The sequence below is a fragment of the Colius striatus genome, chromosome 8 (assembly GCF_028858725.1).
Source record: "Colius striatus isolate bColStr4 chromosome 8, bColStr4.1.hap1, whole genome shotgun sequence".
In the NCBI taxonomy this organism is placed as follows: domain Eukaryota; kingdom Metazoa; phylum Chordata; class Aves; order Coliiformes; family Coliidae; genus Colius; species Colius striatus.
In genome coordinates, this window is record NC_084766.1 from 29,871,574 (window position 1) to 29,892,609 (window position 21,036).

Consider the following 21,036-nt stretch of genomic DNA (forward strand, 5'->3'; position numbering starts at 1 on the left):
CAGGCATCCTTCCTTTCAGAAGATCTCAAACTATTAATTGCTAACGCATTTCTGTAACTTTCAGGCTGTGAAGGACTCAGATTGGTCCTTTTTTATGCCCTAGCAGTGCTTCAGCAAGGTGACAAAGACATAAGCAAAATGTTAAAGTAGGCAACTCAAGGCCCCCATTTCAAGGGATTCATGTATTACTGGAAGGGAAGGAGACAAGGTCACGCAAGTTCTCCATAACAAGGAAACCTAAGGCACTAAAAGTGTCTTGGTCAGGAATGTATCACAAGATGGTTTGGCTGTTACGAGTGCTGGTGAATAAGCAGCATTTTAAATTGGAAAGAGGACTTAATGCCCTGTGTGCATGTGTCTGTGGAGGTACACAATGCTTCCCAATTCCTTTTATCTGTGCCACCTTTCCCCTGTTTATGTATTTTATTTAATACCTTATTTTTGCAATGTTGTAATAGTTTAAAGGGTGATATTAGATTTAAAAAAGAAAAAGTGGAGATCCCCAATAAATATCTCCATGTTTTACAACTTCATGCTTTCATTTCTTGAATGCTGTGGGGAAATCTTTTGTGTAGAAAGGATCGGTCTCACTGAAATGAGCCTCGTTGCTCTCATTTGGAGCAGCTCCCCTGTGCCTCATTGTGGTACATTATATATTCTGTAGAAGGGTTGAACATTGTGGGTGGTGTCTATTACTCCTCATACAAAAAATTCCAGACATTGCAGATCTGCAAGAAATAGGAGGCCCTTTTAAAGTTCCTCCAACAACCTCCTTCAGTTGTTTAAAATAAATCCTTTAGATTTTGCTCTCACACTGCACACCTCTAGAAATAAGGTGGTAACTGAACACCAAAAATAAGACGTTGAAGTAAATTAAGAGATGGAGCAAAAGCTGAGAGTGTACTTTTAAATCCTTTGAGGCTTTGCTTTCTGACTTAACTGAGGACACTAGTAGGTTGTAGACCTTTCTTTGTAGGTACCAAGATGAGTATTGTCTTGCAACTCTTTTTCTTGTCCTCAGAGAGCAATTACAGTCTTGTTAAGCTCTGTCTGCATTCTCATCACCTTCCTCATAAATCTCAGCCCTCCCTATAGCATTGCACTCTGCACTGTTGCTACTGGGTCATCTCTGCTTAAAATTTGCTTAGACGCCCCCTCACAGAAGAGCTGCTAACTATAAGAGAAACTTCAAAGTTGATGTACAGGTGTGTATTTCCATATAACTGTGCAATGCTGACCAAGGGAGAGACTACAGCAAAACTAGGGTCAGGAATACTTCTGCTTGCATGGCACTTTGAGAGCCAGGGAGAAAGTGCAGGCTCCGAAGATGGAGATGCAGTCTCATGGTTAGGGGAGGTACTGGAGGCCTGTGGCATCCAGCTGACTCTAGGAGCCCTGTTTCTGCTTGTTTCAGTTCCTGGGAGCTAATAAGCACCAGCTGCAGGAAACTTGAGCTGGAAGGTGGTGTGCAGCTTTACCTTCATGTAAAAAGAGGGCTTTTTCTTTTTCTAATTGCACTTATGTGTTTATATGCTGTGGGACATCACTTGTAGGGCATTCCATCAGTGAAAACAATAGTGTGATAAGGGAGCAGCTCCAGGCTGGACACCACTGCAGGAAACACCTGCAAGCTCAGTGCCATCCCTTCCATCGGCACCACGCCACTGTGAGCCTGGCCCTGGAGTGGTGGAGGAGGGGGGCTGCTGGCCATTGAGTAACACTTTCCATCAAACTCCTCTAGTCTTGGATGTGAGTTTTAGTTGCCTTTGACCACCAGTGCTGTTGGATATTGGGAGAGATGGTTGTTTGCCCTATTGGTGCCCAGAAAGACAGCTGCTTTTGGGTGGGGGGGACGTATTTGGAAGGGTGAGTGTGCAGAGCTGCCCTTGGTGGGTCTGTGTTTTGCAGGACTTTCTATTGCAGATAGGAGGTGAGGATTTGCTGCCCATAGGAGTGGAGAGTAAGGGTGTGGGGGGTTTTTTTCCCCCCTTCTTTCTACCAAAAAAAATCTGGGCTGTTCAAATAATTTGCTTTTTCCCTTGTGCTGACAATTTAACAGCCTTTTTAAGAGCTTTGGTTTCTCTCAAGTACGCTCGCCCCATACGTGTTTTAATTTTTGTGCAGAGGCCTGGAGCTTAACAATTATTTTGCTTAAGCTCTCTGAGACTTGCCATAAAACTTTTTTTTTTTTTTAAAACACACACACATGCTAATGATCCCCATCAGATCATATTGTTAAACAGGGAATAAAATACTTATGCCAAGATGACATTATTTAAAAAAATGTTAAAGGCAGGCCAGCAAAGCCTATTTCAACAGCTTTGTCCTGAAGTAATTTGCACAGATTTGTTAGAGTTAATTTGTTGAAAAGTTCTATGTTTGTACAGGCAACTCCTGATTTCCACACTGAGACACAGAAGCAGGAGAGGAGTAAGTGCATGTCCAGTGTTTGCAAGAGCAAGGATGGTGGGAACTTCCCTCCCCCCTACCCTTCCCCCCCACCAACCCATGCAGGAATGCAAAAGCAGTGTCAGAAGGCTGGGAAAGTCGGCTTCGGATTTTTGTGGACTCCTTGCAAATCAGAGGAACCGTCTGGCTCAAATCTGCAGTTAGGGCTGAGAGAATAGGATTTCCTGCTATTTAGTTGCTTGAGGAAGGAAAGGATTTACCTCTCCGCTGTAACAGGACTTAATTTTTCTCCTCTTTGGTAAGAATATTGCAGTGTATGGCAGCAGTGGTGAACCTGTGAAAGCAATCACGCCTCTCCCCCTTCTTCCTTCACCCTCCCCACGCCATGATGCGATATTTTTCTTTCCCCCCTCTGCCCAAGCATCCTCCCATCCCAGCTTCCAGCCCCAGCGAGGGCTTGGCATTCTCCCTCCATCCTGAAAGAGAGAGTTGTGGAGGAGGTGGCTGCTGCGACGTCGCTCCCTGGGCCGACTGCCTCGCTCGGCCCGCCATCTGGATCCAGTTAGCTCTCTCGGCAGTAGGGCTGAGTCTCATTTCCTCCAACCAGTAATGTTATATAGGCAGTGATCCTGTTCTGCCCTAACATAATTGAAAATTATGTGTATTGTAGACTCGCAGCGCTGAAATGTAGACTCGTAAAAATCTGTGGCTCAGGTAGCCTGTGGAGATTGAATTTGGCACACAATGAAGCTTTTATGTAAAGTAAGAATTATAAGCCACCACATCAATATTGTGTTACAGGCATGACAATTCTTGGATGAGGAGGCCTTGAGTCAAGCTCGTCACCTTAAACAATGCTAATATTTCATACTTTATCAACGGGACTGGCATTTTCAAGCAAGCAAATTGGACTCTCTTTCTTTTGCAAACATCCCCTGGTTGAAGCTGTGGGTTCGTTAGCTTGATGCAAGCATTGGCTGCGGGCTCTGGCCCTCTCTGTTTACCTGATGGACATAACATCTCACCCTTGGCGGGGCCGGGATGCTGCTCTGGATTCTGGCCACTTGGTAGGGCTTGTGGAAGTTACTTTATTGACTGTTGTGCTTTACTGCTTTCTGTGGGGACTGGTATTCCACCTCCCAGTATATTATTCACTGGTGTAAATGGAAGATGTCTGTGTCTGTGCTTGTGCACAGAACTGAGCCCTCTTTGTTTGGACCGTTCCTTACTGGGCTCCATGTACATGTCCAAGAAGAGAAGCAGCTTTGGCTGTATTTTAGCCTTGGATCCTTTTCGGTAGGGAAGGACATTACTGAGAGTCCCAAACTAAAGGTTTTAAAAGCAGAAAAGCAAAGTGGTAGTAAGATCTTCTGAAGCTTTCATCTTGCACTTAGGCTGGTCAGCCTGGTGTGGGAACACCTGTCCTGAAATTACGAGCTCCTGTGAGATTGAGATGGAGCAGGAGCAGCCATACCATCTTGTCCTGTTTCTTCTGAGAGAATTTATTGCTAGTAAGAAAAAGCAAAACTGACAGTCCTGCGATAATCCCTGCAATAATTGCTGACTGGACAGGGTCTGATGTGATCTCGCTCGTGCCTCAGTCTGCCCTTTGGGCAGACTCAAGAGAAGTCCAAGAGTTTCTTGGCCTGTAATTTAGGACAGCCTCTGACCTGAGCTCCTTCATGGGTTGTCAAGGTTGTAGGAATTTTCCAGGGTTGCTTGTGACTATGACTCCGTGGTCATGGAAAAACGAGGATGGTTGGTTTATTTTGGTGGGTAAGGCTTAATGGCCATCTCCTGAAATGCCACTGGTTGAGCCTGCAGGTTCTTGTAAGTGCTTTAGCTGTGGTAACTTCTCAGTCTCTGAAATGATTGTGGAGTTTGAAACAGTTGTTTACCATGAGGCACAAGTCTTGAGAGGATATTTTCCTTAGAAGAAGTGAATTATACTTGACTAGCTGGCTGGAAAACCTGAAGAAGCTGGTAGTAGCTGTGACCCATTAGGACCCTTTCTGCAAATTCATATGCCCCTTTATGTGGTTCTGTTATAATCACTGTCTAAGACAGCTGATGGACTTGTAAAAATGTAGCAGTTGGTTTGTTTATTAGTGCCTTCTGCAAATATGAACTGTTTCAGATTTCCCCTCAAGTTAAGGAAGCTCTCAGTTGGCTTAGGTTTTGGGTCCATTTTCTGTGCACTTGGGTTGCATTTTTAAGCACTTTTTTTGAAACCACAGAGGGTTAGAAAGTTACTCTAACATCATCTCAACTTTAAAATTTATGTTGTGGTCACCTATATTGAAGAGCAGGGATTTGATACAAGCAATCAAATATCTGGAGGCTTACAATCGAGTCCTAAGAGTTTAGAAATGTCACTTATGGTAGGCTAGTTCTGGTTTGTTTGAGCTTTATTTCTTGTTTTTAAGAAGTGCTGAAACATTCTGGTCCGCATTGCACAAATCCCAAATGCAAAGATGAATAAAAACAAGACTTCTTGGAACTTGAAGAACTTGTGTGGGGCACAAATCCAGAGTATGGGTTTGTTTATTTGCATTCCACTAGCTCAGAAATCTCAGGCCCTCCAAGCGATGGGAATTGGTAATGCATCCTCCTGCTGACTCCTGCTTTTGGTCACCTTCGCGCCCAGGGTCTTGCAGCAAACAGGCTTTGCATGCTAGCAAATGTTTTGCATACGTGAGCAAATGTGATAGTGATGTGCTGAAAGCATGGAACCAGATCTCCTTCCTTCCTTCACAGAGATTTAGATACAGCTTCCGCTGTTGGCCTGGGTGAGGGGGGTTGGTTGTGTGTGGTTCTCCTTCAAGATTACACTTGCTTAAAAAAAAAAAAAAAGGATTGGGTAAATACAACTATTTCTCTAGATGTTTTCTGGGAATAGATCTGTTAAGTCAACCAGAGCCTAATGCTAAATAAGATCATCTTCAGTGGCCTGATCTACGCATACAGCTGCTTTTCTTAGTCCTGCGAGGGAGCTGAAGGCGTGTGTCAGTGCGCGTTTCTTCCAGCACGATGTAGGGCTTTACGTATTAACCGGTATGCCAAGTTGGCATAGCACAGCACCATGCAGAGAGAAAAGCTTGGGCTGAAATTATATTTAACTGTATGGCACAGAGATCTGTTTGGGCTAAATAATTTCTCTGCAGGGATGCCCTTGGTCAGAATCGAGCACTTCTGATGCAGCAGCCTGACTACCAGCTCGAGACTTGACCTGTTTGGTGGAAGCCTTGAGCTCTGCTATACAATCTGCAATGGCTCCTCCAGTGAGCTTAGTGAGAGGAGGTACATGTCCAAGAACAGAAGTTTTAGTCAACATTTGATGCTGGTTAAATCTATGGGAACGTTCTGCCCCTTCTAGAAGTGTAGTTAAACTTTTTTTTTTTGCATTTAAATCAACACCCCCTTATGCTGCAGACTCTCTGCCTGCTTGCATTCAGCCTATCTGCTGATGACAGGGACATAAAGTAGTTGTGACCATCCCCAAGCGCCTGGCCAGCGCAGCTGGGCCTGAGTGCACCAGGCTGTGCTCTGTCTTGGACATCATTAACAGGAAAGCTTATTAAGTTTGGTCTTGTAATTGAATAAGTTACACTGTGCAAGTCCCCTAAGGGTTGTCTGACAAAAGGTGAGCAAAAAGAGAATAATCCATGGTGATTTCCAGAAATGTGAAAAGTAGAGAAAATAGGTGCTAAGACCCAGCAGCGCTGGATCTTCTTGGGGTAGACCTCTGCCTTTAGGGCTCACACAGCTGTGGGAAGCTGTAAGGCTTGACATGATGCATTTGTTGAAAGAAGGCTGACAGACGACCCATTAAATAATGAGATCATATTCTTAACTCACAATATGTTTTTTTCTCCCTCTCCTGAGACTGATAATCCCCCTTCCCCTTGCTTGTCCCATCCTCTCCATGGTTTTGGTATTTTGTTTCTGTATGGGTTTTATTATTTTTCTACATATCCTACAATCAGTGAAATCAATGTAATGCTGCCTTTGAAATCTGGTTTATTTTCTTATTCCTGAACTGTAATACGGTGGTATGAGATTGTTAGTGTTCTGCACAGATTTTAGTCCCACAGACATGCAAAATTGTCTTTAATTTTTGTTTTAGCTCCTTGCATAAGTTTCAATTTATGTCTTTTTACTCATGTTACTTGAGATTTGTTACTTTTTTTTTTTTGGTCTTTCTTTTCTGAACTCATTTTTCTTTCCCCATTTTTGTTTCCTCCATCCAGTATCTGCAGATGAAATGGCCACTGCTTGATGTTCAGGCAGGGAGCCTTCAGAGTAGACAAGCCCTCAAGGATGCTAGGTCTCCATCTCCAGCACACATTGTTGTAAGTAAACACAGAAAGATGTTCTTCCTTTGTTTTTTGTTTTATTTTATTTCTTTAAAGCACTTGACATTAATGGCATTGGTTGTCATCAGTTTTCTTTTACACAAACAAAAAGCAAAATACTTCAAAATAAACCAAAACCCTAACGAGCCTATGGTAAAAGGAGGGAATGCATTTGCTATTGCTGGACTGTTTACAAAATTATCATTCACGTGCCTCACAGGACAGCAGAGAATTTAAAATGCTCTAAATTTACACACTGCAGAATTACTCAGTGGCAGTGAAGTTGAATCAGGCTGGTTTACACATCTAACAGTGTTGAGTTGAAGAGACTGAAGAGACATTTTTGGAAAGCATTAAAAAATAAAGACCAAGTATATCCTATGGCCTTTACTGAAAAAAAATTCTTATTGCAGAATCTTGAATGAAAGTTTGAGAGACTTGGTTAGTGTTTTTCCTGAGTGAAGGCTCAACAGAACCAAGCTCTACAGAGCATATGTCCCTTTGTATTGTGATGACTTCTCGTTTAATATAAAAAGTGTTATCAAATGGTTGCTATTTACCTGCAGAATAGAAAACACTCTTTATAATGAGTAGTATTGCTAAAAATAGCTTTATGTATTATCTTCTATCTTAACTTTTCAGTTCTCAGTTGAATTCTCTCGCTTCTGTTGTAGAAGCAATGTTGAGTTTGAAATGTTCAGTACAATTTTGCATGAGAGGGATCTTTATTTTGCTTTCTAAAATAGCATCCACAGAGATCTAAAGGGAAACTGTTAATATGGTGTTATGCAAGAGGAATAGTATGTGTTGGTCCACCCTCACCCATAGCAAGTGTCAGTGCCATCTATTGCTAAGGAACATCTTAGCTCTGAGCGTTCATCTGGGAAACTTACCTCTGGAGAAGGTTGCACATAGTGAGTTAGAATATTTCATGTGAAATACTTTATCATCAGGTTTTACATGTTTTGTTTTTAAAGCTTTTATTTTTAATTACCATTGGATGACAAGAAAAGAAACATTGCTTGTTTTTTAGCTTTTGCTATACAGTCTAAAGCTGACATAGCTGGTAGATCATCCAAGGTGCGTGTTTTGTTAGAAATCTGAAATCTCTCTAAATATTTTTTGAGGAATTTCATATTATATAGTTGTCTCTTTAATTTGAGGGAATCATCCGTTAGTACAGCAGAGAGTGATGAGCACAGGACTGTTATTTGCTTAGTTGATATCTAGCACTGGTTGCATCACTTCTTCAGAATGACTTTTCCTTCCCTAGTCATCAGAAACTGATGTCATCTTAACAAGAAGTAACACAAAGGAACTTTCTTGATTTAATTCCTTTTTTAATGCCATAATGGAGGGCCAGCACAGGGGACAGGAGCATTCCCAGGGCTCCGGGGCCAGTGTGGTGGAGCAGTGTCAGGCTTGCAGGAGACAGCTAACAGCCCTGAAGGGCAGCCTGAGATTAGTGGGTAGCTTCACTGGGGATCACCTGTGCTTAGCAGTGCTGAGAATCCACTCTCCCTGAAGTGTCCTGCCATGCAGAATAGCAGGCACTTGTCTTTAAAAGCCAAAGCAGCTCACCATGCCCAGGGGGTTGAGGTCCTAGCCCCACTGGCCCTCCTCAGATTCTCCACCTGGGTGTGGGTGAGGTGGAGGTGAACGGACAACACAAATGCACAAAGAAAAGGGATCAAAAATCATGATGATTTGGGAAAATAAAGAGAAACCTGTTTCCAGGGAGGCTGAGGTTGATCTGCCTTGTATTTTGACCATTTATGGGGTTCTTATGGGTCTCTTTAAAAGCTGTTTCACTCTGCTATTCAATAAAAAGCATATTTACCATAGCAACCACTTAGGCTGTGAGGAACATATACTACCTCTGAGATGGAGGCCACCTTCCAAAAGAGCCACAGCTGGCATTTGTAATGTGATCTTTTGTGCTACTTACAATGTTGGAGGGAGAGGAGGAGGAGGAGGGAGGTGAGGGTGGGGGGGAGCAGTGGGGTTTTTTTGGGGGGGAGGGGGGCTTTCTGCAAGGCTTAATGTTTATTTCTAGCAGCAAATTGTTTTTCCTTGTTCTGTTAAAATACGTAAATAAGGAGCAGCTTTTTCCACCCTTTTTCCTGGCATCCACCCCAGGCCACGTTCATTCTGTGGTGTAAAAATGGACACATTTTTGATAGATAAAGTTAGAGTGGATAACGGCATTTGGTGGGGAGATGAAGTGGCTGCAGATAGATGCCAGTTGGCTTGGGATGTGTCAGGCTTCTCTGGTGTCCCTGTGCCTGCCCACAGCACCTGGGAACTGGCCTCTCTTCCATGAGGCTCTACCCCCCTTTCTGCATACTTGCAAATACGATTAATCTTTTTATGAAACAATGAGGGGTTTTTCATGGAAGTGCTGATGTTTGTGTGTGGGCATAAGGTGTAACGTATGGGGACAGAAACTGGTTCTCCACCCACGTTGCTGTGTCTTGTCCCCCCGCCAAAAGTACCCATGCCAGTTGTTCCTTTTGAAATCAGTTCTGCTGCCCTGAAATCTATAGGAAAATGCTAACACCTGCAAATTGTTTTGTATCTTTCCCCTATCTCCGAAATCAGGATTTGAGGCTAATCTTTGTAGCTGAGTTACAAAGAGAGGAAAGGAAAGTGGGGGAGGTGGTCTTTCGTTTTTATTTTCTTTCCTTTCTTCTTTTCTTCTTCTTCCTTTTTCCTTTTTGTTTTAATGTTCTTGCTCTTCGGTGCTTGGCTGTGATTACCATAAGCTCTGTGTCAGGGCTGCAACCTTTACACCCAGCTCCGATGAAACTCCCCTTGGCTTCAGCACGGGTTTTTAGCTTAATGACTCAGGGCTGCAGAACATGGCCGTCTGTAATATCTTAAGTAAAGTCTGTACTATTTTTCAGCCATCCTCCTTTCAGATTTGTTTAAGAACATTAAGTTAAGACTACAAAAATTGAAGCAAAAGACCAGCATGAATAATTTGGCTGGATTGCCCCCAAGTGCTGAGGACTGGGTTAATACTGCTTTTCGTGGTGCTCAAGAGAGTCTCCAAGGCCCATAATGAGAAACAGAATATTAAACTGAAATTATGTTCTGCATGTCTTGAGGAAGGTACAGCATGAGGCTCCATTTAAGACCAATACATTTATTTGCATTTAGGTGCGTCACTCATCTTCTAAGACTCTTGCATCCTGCTCTGGCACAGTTGCGCTGCTTATCTGTGTCTAAAGGTGAAAGAAAAGTGGGGCAAAAATTGTTTTAATAATATGCTATTAGGCTTGGTAGGTCAAGATTTTGAATTCAGCTTGGAGATAGTACTATTATGATCCTGGGAATTTTTTTGAAGGGTTCTTATGGTTATTTGTCCCCTTTTTTCTGACTTTTGATTTCATCAAGGATATTAAGACCTTGTAAAACAGCTTTAGCAGGAAGTCTTTGGGTGTAAAGCAGACCCTAGCTGGGCACCTTGTGTGCTTCTCTAAGCAGGTAGGGTGCAAGCTGTCCTGAAATCCCATGTTCAACGTGCACCTCATCTGCTCCATGTGTGTGCCAGTGTGGTGATGAGGTGCCCTAAGAGTGGGATCCTCACATGAAAATTTGGTGGTGCATTGGGGATGGGCAAGCGAAAATGAGCATGGTATATCTGCACAAGGATCTCCAAAATCATGCTCACTACAGAAAGCAAGCTCTTTTAGAAATACTGTTATCTTTGCATGCATTCCCAAAACCTTAAGGAGAAAAATAGTGCTGTTCTTCCCTGTTCTCTGAAAGGTAAATATTCTGACTCAATCCTCCTCTGGTTTGGACAGGACTATGGGTGAAAGACTGGTCCCAGATTCCTGTTTCCTGCTGTCTCAACTGTACAAAGACTTGCTTTTAGTGTCCTTTGTACCAGGCAAAAACATTCTGAACCCGAAATGGAGGTGGTTTGTTACAATACATTTCTTACAAAACAGTTAACAGGCTTAAAAAAATTCTGCATTTTCTTCTGTGGGGAGGCCTTTTGAAGTAAATCCAAATGTTACCTTGGGGGAAGACTTCTATTTGGCCTGGGTTTTCTAATATGTAATGAGCACAGCCATAAAGTAGACTGGATCCCCAAGAACAAAGAATCACTGTGCAGTACTGTATCTAAATTTTTCTCTTTTTTTTGCCTAAAGAGGTAAAAATGTGTTTTCAAAACATAATGTGACAAGAATAACCAAAGGCAAAACCATGTGAAACGTATGCCCTGTTCTCAGCCTCTTTGATGTGCATGGACAGTGAGTGTCTGGAGCTGTTTCCCAGGTTGGGTAAAGTTGATGCTACACAATCCACCCTGCCTGGTCCCCGATTTCTTTTGGTCTTGTCTACCTCACACTTAGGTGCTTTGAAAGAAAAGACAAATACTTAAAAGTAAGCGTGAGATTTGTCTTAGATTTAAAGATTTACCTATTGTGTCCCTTCAAACAGACCAGAAGTGAGGTTCATCTAGACGTGTACACAGTCCTGTATGTATAAGGCCATCTGGAACATCTTGCAGCTTCCACTCACAGTGCCCCATGAGGGCTTTTAAAGCTCTTGCTTTGTTTGCTTTTAATATTTTGTGGTAGGGAGGCTTTTCTTCCTCTGCAGTAACCTCTTGAGATGCTTTTGGACCTGAGACTGTGTGTGCCTGTGATGGCACACCCTCTTCCCTGGAGATCTGCAGGATGACCCTTTAAATGTGCACGCACAGATGAGAGTTGCAAGAACATGGTGTTGTGAGGGGAAGGAGTTGGACATCATTTATGTCAGTGCCGGGTACTGAGAGGGGCACATGTATGGGGAGGAGAAGAAGGCTCTGTGTCTGAGCTGCAGTGGTACCCTGCAGTCCCTGATGGCAGGTAGGTCACACCTTGGAGTATGGACCTAACACACAGATCCCCAAGACTCAATGCTGCAGAAATATCCATGCAGCCTTAACTGGAAAGCTCCTTTAGTCGCTCTCTCTTTTTTAAATACTCTATACTTTATTTGGCTAATTGCTTTGGCAGTTGCAAAGTAAACAAAATATTTCATTAATATATGTCCAAAAGTGTGCAAACATCTTGTCCTGAATTTTCAGAGCTGCATGGAACTAAGCCACGGAACAAATTCAACTTGCTCAGAATTTTGTGACTAAATCTTTCACCACTGATTTCTTTTGATTTTTCTTTGGGAAGAGTTGTGTTTAAAACAAAAATCTGTATTTAAACCTAAATGTTTAGGGCTGAGTACAGAGTTCACTTACCAGCAGCCCAGTAAAATTATTTTGGACTGATTTTTAGAAAGTACACACGTTATATTCAATACCCACTAAATATGAATGGGAAACCTAGTGCTTGGTTTCTGTAGGACACAGAAGAAATGTAGATTCCCTAAAGGTAATTCACTTGGTAATTTGATACATTTGCAAACTAGTTCAGACTTGAGGGGAGTGCTTCATGCCATTGTGCCACAATATCTTCTACAGACCTTACTTAGGTACTGGAGATAACCCCTCTGCCTTAACACTGAGGCTGGGGATATGTGCAGGCATTTACTTCCTCCTGTGACATGAGCAGGAATTTAATGCTCCTGCAAACATCAGTCTGCACTAAAGCACCTTCAGAGACATCTTGGGGCTGGGATGAATTGTCACCGTTGGTTGCAGTCAGGAGATCTATGAGTAGCTCCAAGAACTCTGGAGTATTTGGATGTTGGGATATTTCAGCTGTGAATAAATGCTGTAAAATGTATAGTACTGCCAGCCCCAATTGTTCTAGGATCATGAGTCAGGCCTCAAAAGATCATGAGGATTGGTTTGAGGTTGGAGGGGTTTTTTTTGGTGGTGTTTTTTGTTTGTCTTCTGTTTCTTAAAGAATGCATTTTGTATTCTTTTTATTTGTTCTCTGGTTCCTGAGCCTGCAGGGTATACTCCTCTCATTCTCAAACTTTTCTCTACAGCAGTTCAGGAGCTTGCTGTGTGCTGTAAGCGGAGGCTGAGGTTCTTTCCTAAACACTTGACTTCAAGACTACTACACTTTAAGAAAAATAGTAACTGTTGCTGGACTAGCTATAAAACTGTAGGAGCTAACAACCCCAAGCATTACTCTAGGAGAAGACAGCTGAGCAGAGTATGCTCAGTGCAGTCAGCTGAGCATCTGTTTCTTGCAATTTACCTCACTGTACTTTGGAAGGACCTGGTCCTCTGTGCCTATGAGGGCTCTGGCTTGTGTGTGCATTGAGATGGCTGCAGCACTCCCTCTCCAAGACAGTTACAGACTTCTCTTGTGTTACTGGAGACAGCTCAGCAGGTCCTTCTGAAGCAGCAGGTTTACAGCCCAGGGTATTGCAGTGAGCCAGCATTACTTTTGATTGCCTGGACAGGCTCTGTTGCAGCTTCTGCTCCTGAGCTGGAGCCATGAGATTTGGCATTTTGGTTTGTTGTGACACACCAAAATATATCTGGTGTATCTCCCTCTGACATATCTTGACATATCTGAGCACTGAAACTCTCTGGATGAGCGGAAGCAAGGCAAAAGCTTGCTCATTGGAGATCCTAAAGAAAGATGTATCTATGCTGCCTTCAGTATGGTTGGAAACACATCTACTGCAGACTTCTCTCATGTCTTTTGTTTATAAACTATCCACTGTGTCCCAAATATGATGCAGTCTCTAAATTATGTTCCTTTTTGACTAGCTGGTTTGGAATACAGTGAAACCACAGCGAGAAACATTTCAAGGTAGAAACCTATGCTGGGAAGGTGGTTTAGGAGAGTGTTTTAGCACAGAGGAGCCCAGACTGTGTTTTGTATTCAATCACATGGCAGTTAGCATGATGCTGGAGCATGCATGTTAAATTAACTTCTAGGGACCTGTGTGGGCCTAAAATGAGATATGGGCAAGCCATCAGCTCCCACAGAAAAGCAGTTGTGCTGAGAGGAATGGAGAGAGCGCAGACGGTCCATCGCTGGAGCCTGGGGCGTGCATGAGGAGTGCAGCAGCAGCAGCAGCAGCCGTGCACGGCGGCTCAGCCTTGGCAGCGGGTGAAGAGCCGCGGCGGCACCGGGTGATGCTGGAGAGCCAGATGGGTGAGGCTGTCAGATCAAAGATGATGTGTACCGAGGGTGGCAGACTTGGCAAGCCGCTCGCCGCAGGTCCTTCTCCCCGTGCACCCTGTCTGCAGCTGAAGTTTGTGGCTGGATTCAATCTGGAGCTTAGAGAAGTAGGTATTGAATAATGCAGCCTGATTTGGAGCCAGAGCCCGTGCTGACTGGAGCAGGAGCAACCATCGTGTGCGCTGAGCAGAAGATGCAATGGGTATGATAGGGCCTCGGCACTGGGTTTTCCCCAACATTTCTAGAACCATAGTCTTCCCTTTCCAGTACAGCTCTAAGCTTGTTGATGCAGAGCAGAAAAGCCCAAATATGCAGTAGAAGTAGCTGTCTCAGAATAACTATTCCTCATTATCTCTCCATGCGGCCACTCTTACTCAGCAGTAAGAGGTCCTTTGTGTGCTTTAGCTTAATCTGCTTTGGAAACGGATTAAGCTAAATCTCACAAAGAAACTCTTAGTGCTGAATAACAGTGTCCACACGGAGAGATAATTCGAAATAGTTGTTCTGCATTTTTCAATTCATACTTGAGCCCTTGCACAAAAAAATTCCCCATGCAGACAAACATGCTTGGATAGGAACCTCCTATTTTCTGTCTAAACGAGGTCTGTGTGCTGTGCCCAGGTGCTGTAGTAAAGAAAACAGCACACATTTACCAATAAAACGAAAGGAAGGAAGCTGGCAATGCTGAGTTCAGGACTATTTGTTTGCTAGATTGCTTAAACCCAGGATTATTATTCTTCTCACCATCTCATACAGTTTGGAATTAGATTATTCATAGGATACTTCACTTTCTGGACTGTATAGACATCTGTATTCTATCCTATGGAAGAAACTGGAGCTGCCTAGTAACCCACTCCATCAAGAGAAGGAAGGATGCTTTCTCTTCTGTCCTATGCAGACCTCTTTGGCAAGGGGTAGATCAATTTTGGAAAGCCTTTGGAGAGTTAGACAAGTTGCAAATAACAAGGAGTGATGCCTTTATAAAACAGTCTCTCATCCCTAATCTCTCCCCAAGGAATACTCTGTGCCTGTTTTCACAAAACAAAGCTAGGACTTTTTGTCCAACAGACTGGTTTTGAATATGCAGTGGCCTGATAGCATGGTCTGGCTCTAGGGGACCTTACCTTGAAGCTTTGCTTGTACCTGACAGATACCAGTGAGCAAAAATTGTGCCATTTCCTGAGATAAGGAAGCACTGCTCACCCATGCACCAGAAAGATGTTAAATAACTTTCCCAAGCTGATTTTGAGAAACTGATGATTTCTACATCTGCATTTTAGAGGCATGCAAAAACACCCTGCAGCCCCACTGGAAAACCAGAAAAAAAAAAAAAAGGGAAGAAATAAACCAAAGGACAAGTGCACAGTTCTGCACCTGGGGAGGATCAACCCCCTGCACCAGTACAGGCTGGGGATTGACCTACTGGAGAACAGCTCTGCAGAGAGAGACCTGGGAGTGCTGGTTGATGATAAACTGAACATGAGTCAGCAATATGGCCAAAAAGGCCAATGGGATTCTGTGAGGTGTCGAGTGTGGCCAGCAGGTCGAGGGACGTTCTGCTCCCCCTCTACGCTGCCCTGGTGAGGCCTCATCTGGAGTCCTGTGTCCAGTTCTGGGCTCCCCAGCTCAAGAGAGAGAGGGAACAGCTGGAGAGAGGCCAGTGAAGAGCCACCAAGATGATCAGGTGACTGGAGCATCTCCCTTATGAGGAAAGGCTGCGGGAACTGGGGCTGTTTAGTCTGGAGGAGACTGAGGGGGGATCTCATTAATATTTACAAATATCTAAATGGTGGATGTCAGGAGGTTGGGGTTCATTTTTTTTCTATCGTATCTAGTGACAGGACAAGGGGTAATGGGATGAAGCTGGAACACAAAAAGTTCCATTTAAACATAAGGAAAACCTATTTTACTGTTGAGATGAGGGAGCTCTGGCACAGGCTGCCCAGAGGGGTTGTGGAGGCTCCTTCTCGGGAGATTTTCAAAACCCGCCTGGGCGTGTTCCTGTTTGATCTGATCTAGGTGGACCTGCAGCGAGGTTGGACCAGATGATCTGTAAAGGTCCCTTCCGACTCCTACCATTCTGTGAAACTTTAAAGTAGTTTTTGAAATCTAAACCTAAAATCTTAACATGTATCAGACCATAGAGGAAAGTTAGCTTTGGTGCTGTCAAGACGCTGCATGTCAGTGAGTTCTTGTGTCAGATGTACCTTATGTCTTATCTCTCAGAATTAAGAAGCATGAGGTAGCTGAACCAATCATCCTTCTACATCAGCAAGCTCTGCATCCAGGCTTGCCTGCATGAAAATGATAGATAGACAATGAGGGATGGGCTGGTAGGTGGTCCTGGTCATGCATGGTTTGAACCCGTGTGTGTATGTGAGAGGAAGGATGCTCCCTGATGGAATGAAGTAGTAAAACCAAATCTTTAGGTTTGAGGGTTTTTGGGGGGGGTTAGGTGATGGGGATTTTTTGTTTGTTTGGTGCTTTTTCCTTTTTTTGTTTGGGTTGTTTTTGTTTTAAGTTGGTGGTGTTTTTGTAACTCTACCCCACCACCTTCTTGGTGTAAGTCAAGGACCTGATGGTGTCCCTGGGCCTTGCAGAAAGAGGTGGGTCTCTGCTGGTTTCCTAGGAGAAGCAAGCAGTTCTCTTAACACACGTTTTTCCTGTTGGCAGGACTCAAAGACTTTTCAACTACCATTATTGTGTAAACTTAGCTTCCCCTTCCCCTTCCTTTTTACTTTTTTAGGTGTTGATTCAAGAAATCATGAAGCGTGAGCTGATATCTGTCCATGTTCATGCTCAAAGTCTCCTCTTGTATAGTTTTTCTGAGTTGAGGTACTAGAAATGAGCATTTATAAAGTCCCTTCCTGAGAGATGGTTGTGGCTTCTGCCTATCCCCCAGACAGCAAATACTAAGGAAGAGGGAGAGAAGGAATAGTGTGTCCTGAGTAATTCTCCCCTGGAGCGTGTCCTTGTTCTTCCCAGGGCAGTAGGAGGAGGAGACACTGGGAAGGAGGGCTTTGGTCTCTCGTTGCTCATCTCTGTCAGTTAGTAAGTGCAGAAAATCAATGTGGTCTCCTACCCTGGCTGGAAGAATAGTGTCTGGGAGAGGAAAGACAAAACAACAAAATTTTACCCTGTTGTATGCCTGCAGAGCTCTGCAATGTCACTATTGTCTGTTAATGGGGGATGTGACTGTCCTATAATGAGGAAATGGTATTTTATGGAGGAAAGCAGAGTGAAGGGTCCTGAAAGCTTCCAGACTTTCTTAGTGTGCATTTACAGCCATGAGTGCTTCTCCTGCTCAGTAGCTTCATGGAAGCAGTACCATTAGAAAACCCCAAATGGGTGCAGTGCAGTTTTCCCTGACAGCAGAGCTTCTGTCGCTGTGTGTCGAGCATGTCTGCGTAGTTAATTAATATGAGGCAAGCAAGCATTTGAATTACTAAAGCCATAGCTTCTCTATGTTGACTCCCTATCTTGATGCTTTTCAAGCATGCTGAGCTCTTTGGAGGGAAGTCATTTACTGGACATGAAGCAACCTGCTTCTCATAAGAAGGCTCTGATGGCCAGGACAGGTTACTTTGGGATAAGCTCTGGTGTTAACCTGAGGCATATGGGTTGCTCCACAATTGCTGCCTGAGGGATAAACGTGAGGTAGCAGATGCCATTTGGACTGAAGGTGAAGTTTGCTTGTGTCTCTGTCCAGAGCTGAGCATGTGGCTGGGCAGCTGCAGATGTTCTGTAAGACCTCAGTGATGCTCACCCTGCAGTAACTTGTTCTCCTCATGCCCAGGGCACATCCAAGGAGTGTCCACTCACACTGTAGATGGACTGTTAAGCTCCGTTCCTGTGTAGGCAACCATTTGGTCACCTCAGATTACTGTGTTGTGGAAACTATGGGATGAGTAAATGGTGAGAAAATGTGTGGGAGCAGCCCCAGCACTGATGGAAGAGGAGAGTGGCTAAATAGCTGGGGCCGTGTTGCTTTCTGGACGACTCAGCAGCTTTTCACCTTGGCGCTTAGCTGGGCTCCTGATTCTTGCATTAAAATGTCATCCTGCTCCAGCTTGCTGGTGGTTGGGATCAAGTGTGTTAGTCTGGGGTTGGAAAATTAGGGACCTTTCTCTTCCCAAGTTCCACTGAAGCCTGATGGTGACATCTCCCTGTGGGTGTTGTTTCACTGCTGCGATTGTAAAACGAGCAGGTCAAAGTGTTTGGTGCAAATTAAAGACCGTTTCATTATCACTTTATTATTATCTGTATTTAAGAGGCAAGTTGATCTCAGAAAAGCAAGTGGTTGTCCCTGCCCCACAGAGCTCAGATCCAGGGCAGATGGAGCTGTGCGGTGCAAGGCACATCAACAGTTTGGTTGCTGTGTTCTTGTGGTGTGATGGGCACACTGTGCTTACGTCCCTTCTCCAGAAAGGTAATGTGATCTGCATATCAGATAGTGGCAAAGCTGGGAGCCACGTACAGCTTCCATGAGTCTTCCCTGACTTGGAGTTCACAGTCCAAACTGGTAGACTAGCCTGTCTTTGACATGCATATTTAGTTGTCTTTGCATATTTTGCTGGAGGGGACTAAAGGTAAAAAAACCCTGTGGTTTCTCACTTGTCCTTCAGCAGAGGTGAGCTTTGCACTTTTTCCCTTGGACATCTGTGAGACATTTAAAAGAGTAACGTGGGTTCCTGACATCAAAGAGTTAATAGCAGTGAGTGTGGTACAATAGCTCATTAGGACTTAAACGTGGGCTGCAAACTCAGAAATCTTGATAATTTTGGTCTATAAGGACACTGAACTTTCAACCCTAGTTCAGCAATAATAAATGCCTGTTAAGTAAGGCTTCCTTTTATGAAGAGACGGTGGATGGATGCATTTCAATGGGCTTTAAAAGTATTTCTACTCATTTCAGCGTCTGCTGGCCGCACGTATCCAGTCATGGGAAGGCATTTCAAGATCTGCACAAAAAAGCACTTTGAAGTATAACCTTTGTGAGCATCTTAGCTAAACCTGACTGCAGTTGGAAGCAGCATCTTATTTATTTATTTATTTTGTGAGCCCCTCTCTTTTAAAATTGCTTAAAAAAAAAAAAAACAACCCAAAACCACAAACACAATGCAAAAATAAACTTGTGAGCAAATAAATGGAAATGCAGTTTGGAAACTTTGCCCCGAAGTTGAAGGTGGTGGTGTGTGTTTGGTTTTGGTGTGGATGTTCTCATAACCAAACATATCGGTGCTGATTTTAGAAAGCAGGAGAAGATGAAGCTGCGCTTGTGGATGGAGTTGAGGCAGTTGCTCAGGCTGATGGCCCTGACACACTGGAGAAGAGAGGCTCAGGCATGTAGCTGCACTCCAGGCCCCTTAAGAATTGCAGTGAGGAACTAAACTCAAGCTTTTATCAGCCCTTCTGTCTACCTATAAAAGGATCCTGTGGACATTGAGGGCTAAGATTTAAAACAAATCATGAGTGACTGCAGGTCACCACTTGAAGCTGCATTCTTCCTTGCCTTGAGTTTGCAGGTCTCGATCCAGGCAGGCCTCTGCTGAGGTCCTGTGTGAGACTCGAAGTAGCCTATGTGTATGTGTGTGTGTGTGTGTGTTTTACCTCGCCTCTTGGAGAGCACGAAAGAGACCTCCGTGAAGAGAGTGACAGGGTTTGATATAAACCAGCAGGACTGCATTGCTGCCATTATTCGACAGTAAACCCTTTCACAATGCCATATGCTGTGCATTCCAGCGCAGCGGCGGAGGGTGTGATATAGTTAAAGCACACTCGGCAAACAGGAAACGCTGGTGACCGCTGTGTGTGCTTTTCATGGAGATAAAGTATTGAGAGCGTAACGAAAAAAAAAGTGCTGGGACTGTGTGGGGAGAGGCCGGCGGGGGTGAAGGAGAGGGATGTATTTTGGGCCTGACGCTCCGGTCATTATGAAAACGCGGGCAGGAAATGCAGCCGCGGAGCAGCCGACAAAACGTCACTTTGCTCCAAGATGTTTGTTTTACTCCATTACAAGTATTTTCTAGTTCGCTGCTGGGTATCAGGAGCGGGTGTCGGGTTTTTTCCTTCTTCTTAAAAAATGTTCTTTTTGAAGTTCCTGCCACTCTGGCTTAGTATCCAGCTCCTTTCCCTTCTGCCCTACCCCGGTTAATAATCAAAGGCTATTTTAAGGGACTAGAGTACAGTAATACATATTTCATACCCCAGCAAAATGCCAACATTGGTATTTAACCTAAGCACAGTTATTTCCCCGGCAGTGGCTCTGCAGAAAGGCGTTGCAAAGTCTCCTTGGAGTTAGGAAGTCGCAGGGCAGAGAGGAAGGCAGGGGGGATGGGACCAACAGGTCCTTGGATGGGGAGAGCTCTGAGTCATAAACACGCCATAGCATTTAATAAAATAAATGAAGTGGAGCCTTTTCAGCCGAGGGCAGACTGTATTGGGGCAAGCCGGGCTTTTAACGTTGGGAGTGAAAATTGACAGGCTGAGAACTGGGACATAAACAAAAATGTCAGTCCCTGGGAGTCTTGTTCACTGGACAATGTCTCAATTGTTTTCGTGATTTTTCGCAGGCAGCAGGGGATAGTGGGAGATTTAACTCTTTAGCAGCCACGCAGGCGCTGGAGGTGCTTGCAGAATGAAGAAGTGGTGGAAAAGAGCATTTTTTGTTTGGAAACGATTAAGCATGTCAGTGGGTGATAAGGAAAGGTCATACTGTTCTCTGCATACTTGTCTGCTGTTCAAGTTGGGCTTTACGCTTCTTTAATTTTGTTTAGGTTTTAGTGCTTGCTTGAAAAGCTGTTTTTTCCTTTTTTTAATTTGCCTATTCTCCTCCCCCTTTTCTTTTTATGAGAAAAAATGAGATTATGAATCAGATTAGTAGATATTTAAGAAGTGGTGAAAGTGTTTGTGGGGTGTTACATTTTAATTTTGATTAGCAATCTCTTCAATAAATGGCTGACAGGCAAGCTTGGATATTTTAAGGTTGCCTAGATTATTTGGAACAGACTGAAATGTGAGATAGGGAATGCCCTTTATTTTATTAACCACTGTACAGTTTCTCTTAAGTCTCAAAATAAAAGGCCATCTTCAAAGGAGGCGGAGGAGAGACAAGGAGCTTACTTGTCTCATCATACTTTTGCTTTATTTATTATAAAAACAAACATTTA

At 43.8% G+C, this 21,036-nt stretch overlaps 1 protein-coding gene across 14 annotated transcripts in view; it reads left to right on the forward strand.

The window, feature by feature from the left end:
* Nucleotides 1-21,036, forward strand: part of TCF7L2 (transcription factor 7 like 2) — a 181,350-nt gene that overhangs the window by 57,460 nt on the left and 102,854 nt on the right. For all 14 annotated transcript variants that reach the window (XM_062001048.1, XM_062001055.1, XM_062001054.1 and 11 more), the window contains one exon: nucleotides 6,660-6,761. In XM_062001048.1, the coding sequence (XP_061857032.1) occupies nucleotides 6,660-6,761 (102 nt within the window). The remainder of the gene's footprint in view (nucleotides 1-6,659; nucleotides 6,762-21,036) is intronic.